This window comes from Cariama cristata, unplaced genomic scaffold (genome assembly GCF_000690535.1).
Source record: "Cariama cristata isolate BGI_N322 unplaced genomic scaffold, ASM69053v1 scaffold41349, whole genome shotgun sequence".
NCBI classification, from domain to species: Eukaryota; Metazoa; Chordata; class Aves; order Cariamiformes; family Cariamidae; genus Cariama; species Cariama cristata.
In genome coordinates, this window is record NW_009638219.1 from 5,514 (window position 1) to 16,139 (window position 10,626).

At 37.8% G+C, this 10,626-nt stretch overlaps 1 protein-coding gene across 1 annotated transcript; it reads right to left on the bottom strand.

Annotated features, from left to right (window-relative positions):
• Nucleotides 1–1,101: 1,101 nt before the first annotated feature.
• Nucleotides 1,102–8,707, bottom strand: ARPP19 (cAMP-regulated phosphoprotein, 19kDa). Its single transcript, XM_009708626.1, has 3 exons — nt 8,416–8,707; nt 6,087–6,209; nt 1,102–2,593 (listed from the first exon to the last, which is right to left on the bottom strand). Exons 2-3 carry the CDS (start codon nt 6,204–6,206, stop codon nt 2,423–2,425), a joined length of 291 nt encoding a protein of 96 aa, XP_009706928.1. The 5' UTR covers nt 6,207–6,209; nt 8,416–8,707; the 3' UTR covers nt 1,102–2,422.
• Between the last annotated feature and the right edge of the window lie 1,919 nt (nt 8,708–10,626).

Sequence of the window (10,626 nt, forward strand, 5' to 3'; positions counted from 1 at the left end):
CTTTCCAACCAGCAGGACAAGCTGAGCTATAGCTAACCGAGTGGAATGTTTAAATTTAAATGGCTATTTTTTTTAAACCTTTCCAAGCATCAGGAAAGCTCACCTTATGTAAGCTAGAGAATAGTGGCACCAGACAACACACAGCAAGTCACCTTCAATTGTTCAAAATTTGTTTCAGGCCCAGTCCTATCATTTCGTTTCAATTTCATTTATACATACAAAAATAAAGAGGGATTTTCACACTAGGACAAACATCTATAAAAAGCAGTTTGCTTCAACATATCCAGTTTCCTTGCTATTCTCCAGCCTAATTTCTTACTTAAAGAAGTCAAGTAGGTCCGTTTCTTCAACTGTTCTGCACAAATCACAAATTCTTTATAGTACTAGCAGAAGATAAGCAACGAGGACAGGCTTGACAGAGCCCATTTAATTACGAGAAAAGGGCTATACAGACTTGAAAAGAATCAGGTTAGCAACTTAGAAATTCTCTGGAATGACTTCTCTGAGCCAAAGACATTATATAGACATCAGTATACTTTGCTCATGTTCTGATCAAAACAGGACCAAATTAAGATTAGTCATTTTCTCTTGATCATTTTCTTATGTCTGCCTTTAGAAGAGAGCATTGCAGAAAATAGGGGTCAGCACTCTTTTTGACTAGCAGTCCTTTATCCTGTAAGACCTTTCTGACTATGTCAACACAAAGCACACAGTTCTAAAAACATGCATCTTTAAGAGTGTTTTCTCTTATAATACCCACATTGGTGCTTTGTTTTTAGTAGGGTGTTTCAGAACTGTTTCTTTAAAGGAAAAGGTATTCCATAAACTGATCTTTTAAGAGTCTTGCACTCCCAAAGAACATCAAGGCTGTGATTACCTATATGAAAATCAAATACATTACGGATCATACTGCACTTTTAATATTCTGATTTCATTGAACAAACATGCTTTTAGATGCATCAAGTTACCTGTTTAATATAATCTATGTATTTTGGCAATCTAGTACTTACGACTTGTATCATAAAGATGAACTGACGCTCATTCCTATTTTCTGACATGAAAAGTTACCTATTTCTCAATAGGTTATTATATAAATACCACTTCCAGTTCTTTGCTTCCCCAAAGTCAATGAGCGACTGCTGTATAACAAAGAGAAAAGGAGATACTTTACTACCACTTCAGGAGTCCAAGGAAAAAAAAAAAAATTATACCCTTCTGCTTCCAGAAGTCTAAAATAGCCCAAAGACAATTGCATATCAAACCTTAGCAAGCCTAGATTTGATGTTTGCCACACAGGAAACTCCAGAACAGTACTTTTAGCCATCTTCCATGTCATCAGATAGAGCATTTCAGCTTTAAAAGCTTACAGAGCTGCTGAATTGAAAGGGCACTTGCCTCCAAATATAGGTACAAATTCCAGATTTGTATCTGAATGCTGGACATTGTTGCAAAACAAAAATACACAACCGCAAAAAAAATAAGGCTGAGCCAAGTGTAAATGTAAGTGTTTCACAAATTTCAGGTATACAATTTTTACTTTCAGTAGCAAGAGTCTGGGCTCTTAGTTTCAGGACAAGACTTTGAAAGATACAGAATCACTTGTGCTTTGATTGGCACATTATCTGCTTTTTAAAATGTAAAACTAATAGACGTTTGCAAAAGGTTGTGCAAAACTATTGTATTTACAAAAATGGCACAAGAGTGAATTCAACAGTCTATGCACATGCACACTTCATTCACATCTTCAACAAAAGTGTGTCCTAAGCTACGGAACTGAAAAGAATACCAGCTTCAACAGGCAGTTGTCAATAAGCACTAGATTCACAAGAGTTACACCAGAATGGGCAAATATTGCCCAAGTAAAAACTCTATTGTTAAAGCTGAAACAGGTTTAAGGCCGTTCAAGTTCAAAAGCAGAAACAAAATTCAATCAGAGCCCTGTCTTTTTTTTTGTACATGCTTTACCATCTAGCAACTTGTGGTCTAAACCTCTATTTTAGACAACAAACCCAAACACAGAAGAAAAAACCAACACAACTGGAGGTTATATTAAATACAAATATGCTGTAATTAGGATGAAATAACAAAAGCAGAAACATTAGAAGTTGTAAAACTTGCGATGTCACTTGCTGGAACCAGTCCTACACTAGGAAATGGGCAATATGTACATTTTCAAGTAGATTACATTGCTCTAACCAAACTTGTCCTTTTTCATCAGTGCATTGTTCTCAACTAGTCCAAATACTACACGTTTTACTCTTAACAGTACTCCCTTACAATAGCAGCACATGCTATCGCTACCTGCAAAGCTGTCAGTCTCATGATTTAGTGTAAGAAAGAAAAAGGGGGATGTGAGGGTGAGAAATAACTATTAAGGAGAAATAACAGGAATGAGAATAATCATGCAGTTCAGCTGTTCTCGTCAGCCTGCCAGCTTGCTAGCAACAAGAGATGGTTTCCGTTGTGGAAGATCCTGTGGAGTAGGAATATGGTCACCAGTAACTTCTGTCTTGTCAGGAGCTGCAGTAGGCAGTTGCTTATTCTTCATCTTTGCTTTAGCCATGTTGTAATCACCAGAATCAAAGTATTTTTGCTAGAAGACAAAACACACATATATTTAAAAGCCTGAAATCTTATCAGATGCATACACTGAATTACATGGTTAAATAGACTCTCTAAATTTTAAGAACAGTTATAAAATCTTCCTTCTCTTGCAAAGTAGCTCTTCGTCAATTAAAAAAAAATCAAGACTACTAAGCGCACACATGGCTAAACTCTTAACATTAGGTAAGTATACAGTTGAGGTTCGACACGTACGATTAAACTCACACCACATGTGAACATTATTTTTGCCCTGGTTTTCCCAAGAGCTCTGGTCTCCCACACATGAAGCTTTGGAGTTTGTAACTTTGTTGCAGTGAACAAGTTCTGCTACACAGCATAATCAAACAACGCATGAACTAAAGCTGGAGAATAGAGCCTGCTCTATCATACCAGAAGATCAAAGTAGCATGAAACTGCATGCTAACAAGAAAACCTCTTATCTGCATACATTAAAACAGTGAAACTATAATCCCTAAAGTTCCCCAACCAATTATTTAGCAGTCAAATCTACTGAGCAGTCCTTCCGAAAAGCACTATGTGAAGGAAATTCTTACCACACACTCCACGTTTCTTCTGAATACAAAAGTGAGTACATTAAGTTTGAATTTCTAAAACATAGTCCTTAGTATTTCAGCAAAATTTTTATTAGCATTACCTTCAACAGCCTTTTTTGTTGTCAGATTTCTCAATATAAGTTAACTATGGATGTTAAAGCCAAATGGCTGCTATGATTTATCTGCATCACGGTAAGATGAGGCATGGAATTTCATCCAAGGTCTGCATCAAGTCTTCAAATGCTCACTGACACATTTTGCAGGAAAAGTTGTGTTTTGTTTACATCTTACTATGAGGTCTACTATTAAGATACTTGTAACCCATGATTTTGAACATACTGACATACAAGGCCAAAAAAATTAGATTCAGGACAAAGATTTACACTAGCAACTGTTGCTTACAATCACAATCATCTCTGAAGAGAATACTCCCTAGTTAGCTCTATATAGGGTTATTCCTCAGTCAGTTGAACAACACCCATCACTACCTGCTATGTTTAACTGTTTCCAGGCAGTATATTATTACCATACTCTTTATTTTGCATTAGTACTAACCAGCTGCAAAATGTTCAGTAGCAGCAGTTGCTACAAAGAAGTAATGAACACCTGACTTAACAGGCCTTTACCTAAAGGGGGTGGGGAAGGTTGTTTATGCAAGGCCTCCTGAAGAAGGCTTTAAATGCTCCCTGCCAGAGCCTTGAAGTTACCAAATCTGGTTTTCCCATGCAGTCAGCAGTACATCTGAACCACACACTTTTATTCATAAACCTTCCCAATTCAACCCTTTCGATGGTGTAATCCTCATTTACACCACAATGTTCTAGCACTGCATCTGCAGACTAGACCTCAAGTTATAACATAATCTGATTTGGAAAAAGGCTTTCATATTTTGCCCTTCAAGACTGAAGCAACCAAAAGAAACTTTTAAACAGCACCTAGGTAATAACAGAATTGCTCAATCTTTAGATGTGTTACTGCTGCTAACAGGTATCTATTTCTGTCCACGTAAGAGCTCCAAATAGAATCTCTCTACAGGAGCACGGTGTAGCATGGTTCTTGTCTACTATTATTCTGGAGAAAGTGTGCTAGTAATGGTGTGTGCATCCAATGCAGAACACTTCTGGAGAGCAAATACCAAATGGGCAGAGTGGGTCCTAATTGCCAAATGGAAGAAAAACTGGGCTACAGTTGACTACATACATTCAGAACAATATCTGAGAAAACCTACCATCTTTCACGCATTAGAACATCAGTCCATGTCTTCCTTTAACTTATTCCTGTATTTTCCTCTGATTTACTCTAGCTTCTCACAGGTGGCCTGTATTCAATCATCCCTTTCAAACTATGTCTGTCCAGTTGTCTTCGTGTCAGAAACACTATCTGAAACCATACTCACTATCCCCACTCTATTTTAAACTTCAGCAATCCAGGCAGCCCGAAGTACACCAGGCATCTGTATCAAGTAAAGATGCTTCCTCATTTAAGACACTGAGCACGCTAAACAAAAATAATAAAAAATAAAATGGAAGTTACTACCACCACTTCAGGAGTGGAGAATTGAAGGCACCGGACTACAAACTGGAATCCACAACTTTATGCCATCTTTCATGAAAGTAGCAAAATCCCAAACACTTAGTCAATTAAGATGCCCACTGGTCTACCTCTGCTCAAATTTGAAAATACAGGCTACGACACCCTTTACATTAAATAGTGCTATCATCAAGATGAAGATATTGTACAGATTGTTATTGCTGGTGGTGAGTTTTCCTCACACTTGCACCGAGTACAAGCAGTCGTAATTCCTTTATGACCATCAGTCCTTAGGGAGCGGATGCTGGTCTGTTTTCCTGAATTATCATCACAATACATACCTACCTTCTCCCTTCTGTGTTGACACTGAATTCAGTGAAGTCTCATTTAGGCTGTCTTTGACCAGATAACAGCATAACTCACAAAAGGAGTCACCTAATCTACCACCTGCCCATGCCCAGCCACCATTAACTATGCTCCATACGCTCCAACTTATGAGAGAAAGCTTATCCAAAAAACCTGCCAACAGTAACAAGTCTCAGGAGATGTTACCAGACAGCACAGAATTAGATCAGCACTGAACTGCAACAGCTGATTTATACAGAAGGATTTATACTTGGAATCATTGCATGTACTCAAAGGGCCTAGACAACAGTAAAAAACAAAACAAAACCACTGTGACAGCAATGAAAGCACCATCAAAAGTAGTGATATACTAGGATTATTCCAAGACAGAGTTCTACCATGCCTGAAAGGCATTACATAATCACTTTATGAATAATTAAACTAAAAAAATAAACAGTTGAATAACTAAGAAAGTAAGAGACACTGGTTAAATGTGGAACAATATTGAAATACTAACTCACTCTTCATTGTTCTACCACTATTTTTTGGTTAGGGTGTATATTCAGAATTACTCAGCCATTCTCAAGCTACTGATGTCAGATAGTGCCTGGTGTAACACAGCAGACAAAGCTTTCATGTGGTAAAAACAGGGATAGTAAGAGCGGACATATGTTTTGGGGACGTAAGAATGGGCAAGATAAGATCAGTACAAAACAGGGATGAGGTTCTGGCCCTTATCATTTACTATAATGTTTTTTTATGAAGTCTTATTACAGCAGCACCGAGCCAGCTTCTAACTTTAATTTTTCTAAAAAGCATAGTTGAGCCATTGATGCTGTAAAAAGTTATTCTGCCAACTTGGCATTTGTTTTGTGGAAACAAAATTTCTCTTCTTGTGCTTTCACAGACAAATTTTAAATTTCTTAGCACTCTTTCACTCACACAAAGACCCGTGGAGTGGAGGGGCGGGGGGGCGCGGGGCACCAGAGTGAACCACAGATACTAGAATTTTGGAATTTCTTGTCCACACTCTGTGGACAATAAAGAACTCACTCCTTTTTGAAGCCTCTTCCTCAAGAAGTCTGAGCCTCCCGGCTTCTGGCCCAAATGAGGATATCTTGCTTTCAATTTTGCTTCTTCAACTTTTTCTGGGCTGATCACCTTATCCTCCATTTCCTGAAAGACAATTAGCAATACTGTAAAGTGAAATATACAATAATGAACTATTTATGTAGAATACTTCTGCAGGTGATTCACCAACATGCCGATTGCTGCTACCAAGTGAACATATCAAGTATCTGATTAGACATTTTCATACATTCTCTCTCAAATACTGACAGGAATTGTAGGAGTTCAGCCTCCTATCTTAGATACCCTTCCTGGAGACACGTTTGAATCTAATTAACGCATTTCTCTTTTACACAAAAGTAGTCTATAATAAAATTAAATTATTTAATTTGGAAAAAAAGAACATTTCTTGGTCAAAACAACAGTTCCACTAAGAACAAGAAAGTGTCGAAAGCTAGGCAATAGCCACAGGACTTTTTTTTCAACTGTCCCTGTTTGTTCATGAAGTCGCAGACAGACTAACACTTGCGTTACTGCAATCTAGTTTGCATGACTGCTCTAACTGTAGTGTGTCGATATTCACTGTGAAACAGTGTTAAAGCAGCTCAGTCTCAAAAACATGTCTGCTATCACATTAATAGCAACAATACTGTATTTCTCTATCCATGTCTATAATTATCCTAAATGAACACAGTTAGGTAGTGCATTTGTGTAAAATAAAATCCCTATTTTATGAGTATACTGTAAAATATGGATGCTCAAAGTAATCATTTGAAGATACTCATTTGGAAAAACTGCAATTTGTTCATCCAGTCTTTCAACACTGACCTCTACTTTACACTCATCTGTTCCGGTCCATGTAGCAATTTGATGTATGAAGTACGATTTCTTCTATTAGGTCATTTTTAAAATATCTTCCATTCAAAATTCTCATTTTGCTATTTTTCAGTATTTGGCCAAGTCTTTTTTTTTTTTTCCCCCCATTCGAACCATTGTTAATTCATGGAAAACACACATTGATTTGCACTGACTGCTGTACTGCTGAATTGTTATTATATTCTGAAGTCACAGAAAGACTTTTAGGCAGGAAATAAGAATTGCCATTGAAATCAGGAGGGCCTCACATTCACCCATGACTAAGGTTTCATATCTACTTAGAGCTGCTTAGGCAGCCCCTTCATACTTTTCCATCTGTGTTATCATCCTTATTGCATCAGTCAGCTTGACTGCATGTACTCCACATAAATGGGTTACAGAAGTTAATTCAACAGAAAAATAACCATCTATTTTTTCCGTCCCCCCTTGTTGGGCTGTGTTTCATTTGGATCCGTCTCCACACTCTAAATCACCAAGCAGCTGCACAAACAGGTATGTTAGCACAGCAGCAGGGAGGACAGAGGAACACAGGCAGCTGGGAGCTACTTAGGCCAGAACTACCAAGGAACGAGAGCCACCACACTAGCCTACCCTAGTGCTTTCCTGTATCTCTTATAAAGGCTTGAAGTTTTATAATATTCAACATCTTTCTGGTAAGAAGCCTCAGAAGCAAATGTTATAACAACAGATTTAAAATATAACATTGTCTAGTTGCTCCATTAGGCCGAGACATCTCAAAGACAGCTTTGCACGATACAGCAGGAATATGAATTAACATTTCTACCAATGAAAGATAGAAATTCTCGTAACATTTTAAGATAAACTTCTCTGAAGACAAGAACCAATGCTTTTAATTAAATAAAAACACAGCTAGGCAATACAATGCAAAATACAAACACATATAAAGGGCAAAGTTTCCCTGACACTACTGAATATAGAACTATATTTCTCACTATGTAATATCACTCACCCTAGCCAAGACCACAGTTTTCATGTGTTATAAAGATCATTCTTCAGCGGACGTTCTTCCTATTGTGCTTTATTATCATGCCGACACTGACTGGATTTTCTCAAAAGCAATCCTTTTTCAGCTCAACACTTTCAACATCTAATGCTGAATCACTGGGTACTCACTGTTGAGCCAACAAAGCATTTGAGGGGGCATGTTTTGCCAATACTAACCAAAAGGAGATATTTTTTTAAGAACAGAGGGCCAACAATAAATAGCTTACATAAATATGTATTCATCATGGATCAAAGGAGACACTTATGCAAACTCACGGGGCTGACAAAGCATTGCACAGCAGGCAATCAAAACACAAAATACTGTGTTATGCATCAGTGCAGCTGAAAAGGATACAGACTATGGTCACTTGCTCTTGATGATCAGGAACAACTAAGACTCAACTGCATAAGATGAATTGAAGAATTTCAATACAAAGGCTTGGAGCGTCAAACAAAACCACCTGATGGCAGGTTGAAAAAATACTTAAGACAATGGTTCTTCATATAATATATAGTTAAACTGCAGAACTTGCCAAAGGATACATGAGGTGCCAAGAATTTAGATGGATTCGGAAAGCAACTCCACATGTTCATTCGCAGCTCAGAACGCTTTTAAGCCACAGATTGTTGAGACCTTGGATAGTTTTCTGGGAAGATCACCACATGTCCTGACCCTATATTCTTCTGTGGACTAGACGGTATTGAGCACTCCTGGAGATGTGTTGTTGAGCCACAAATGTTTTAACCCAAGTCAGCAAGGCCGTTGATACATTTACAACATTCTCCCTTGAGTTATAGAAGCAACAATCAAGTGACTAACAAATGATTGGGGGGGCGGAAGTCAAGATATATCACGCTCTTCTTCCTAGTGACAACCACACAAAAGTTACAGTTTTAGTTCTCTACAGGAATTTGACAGAGCTCATGAAGTCTGCTTACTTCATTAAAAGGATCTACCAGGAAGGCAGTAGTTACCTAACTCATTTAAAGATAGCTTTTGCTTTTAATCTTCACAGATATACTAGCAGCATAAAGTTCCCTATCTGTTAGACAACTGAACTGCAAGGCTAGAAGAGTCATCAGCCTTTTAAAACCCTGATATGAAGAGCTCATTGTCTTTAGCAAGAGACATTAGATAAAACGTAAAGCAGAAAATGGGAAAAACATGACAACAGCACAACTCTACAGCAAACCAATGTGGCAAAAGCCAGTCCAGAAATAAAACGCACCACCTCTAACTGCTTCCTGAAAAATATAGGCTTTTAAGGCAAAAGAGTTAGTCAACCAAGCATATGTTCTCCAATGTCTAAAGTTCCTTTGTTGCTGAACTTCCCCCTGCCACTATCCTGAGTTTTCACACTGAAAACAGGAAATGCTGGTCTTTGGCAAGCTTTCAGTTTATATTACTCTCTTGTTTAACATCTTTCTTGCCTAACACATGCACAAGCTTCTTACAGCATGTTAGAAGAGTCTAGAAAAGAGGTTTGATCATGAAAACACTGCCTCAAAGTTCATTTAGGGGCTTCATCTTTTCTAAGCATACACATGAATAAGTATGCAAAATGAGCTGTTTACAGAAGTATTTCAGAGCTAAGCATTAACTGCGTCAATGTTCAATTTTGCCTACCCAGATAAACAGTTTTAGTGGAGGTTAATATTGCAATGCCATAATAGCACTGGTATCACAGTATCCTAACAGGATATAAACTCCAGAAAACAAAGTTTTATTTTATTGACGTTATTAATTTGTCTTGAACACCTCATCAGATTAAATTAGCAGATCAGTAAGGGACTCCTGTCTCTTAAACAAAGGGTAATCTTTCAAAACAGTACAGAAGCACTGCATTTCAAGACTTCAGTCTGAAACTTAGTTAGCAAAATCAGCCTCAGTCACCTGACTTCATCAGAACACACTAGAAGGCATCACAATAAACTTGCCACCACATGTTTTACTATGCTCTTATTACAGAGCTATTCTAAGAGTGCTGCATAGGCCAGGGACTTTTTATAGGCTTTGAACAGGAACAGTATCCCTTCAGTAGTCTACCTAACATGAACATTAAGTCGAGCTGCAGAACAGACGCATTTAAGAGTAGATTACAGACCTGCCATAGAAGCTGGTTCTGATTACTGCACCTATTGAGAAGGTATCATTCCATATTAACTCCCAAAGCTCTACTTGTACGACTAACTCATATTACAAACTGTAAATTATTAAACAAAAACTTGACAGCTGAGATAGATTAAGCTTTTTCTTTTAGCGTCCTTCAAAGCAGTGCTTGCGTTTCATAACTTCTCCCTATCAGAAATAGCTGTGGAGATTGCAACCGAGTCCACGTAGCAATGACAAGACTAAAAAACAAACTCAAAGTCACAGTCAACAGAGGGAAACTGCTAACAGCATAGTCAGCTATGAAGCCAAATCCCACTTAAGAAACTATAAAATTATTGGCTACAGAGATGACATAATAGAGCCATCACAAGATAATCCAACCAGTTATTTTTTCTAAAAGCCTTAACTAGAACAGGTCGCAGCCGTTGTGTTTTGGCTATTTCTTCTCCTAAATAACTTACATTAGAAGCTGAAAATTTCCTAAAAGTGAAATAAACGTTTAGGCACCAGATTATCCCTGGTCTCCAGCCA

Coding starts and splice junctions, on each gene's coding strand:
- ARPP19 (XM_009708626.1), bottom strand. CDS start 6,206: ATGGAGGATAAGGTGATCAGCCCAGAAAAAGTTGAAGAAGCAAAATTG. Junction 2,594..6,086: donor GGAAGAGGCTTCAAAAAGGA/GTGAGTTCTTTA, acceptor TTTGTCTTCTAG/CAAAAATACTTTGATTCTGG.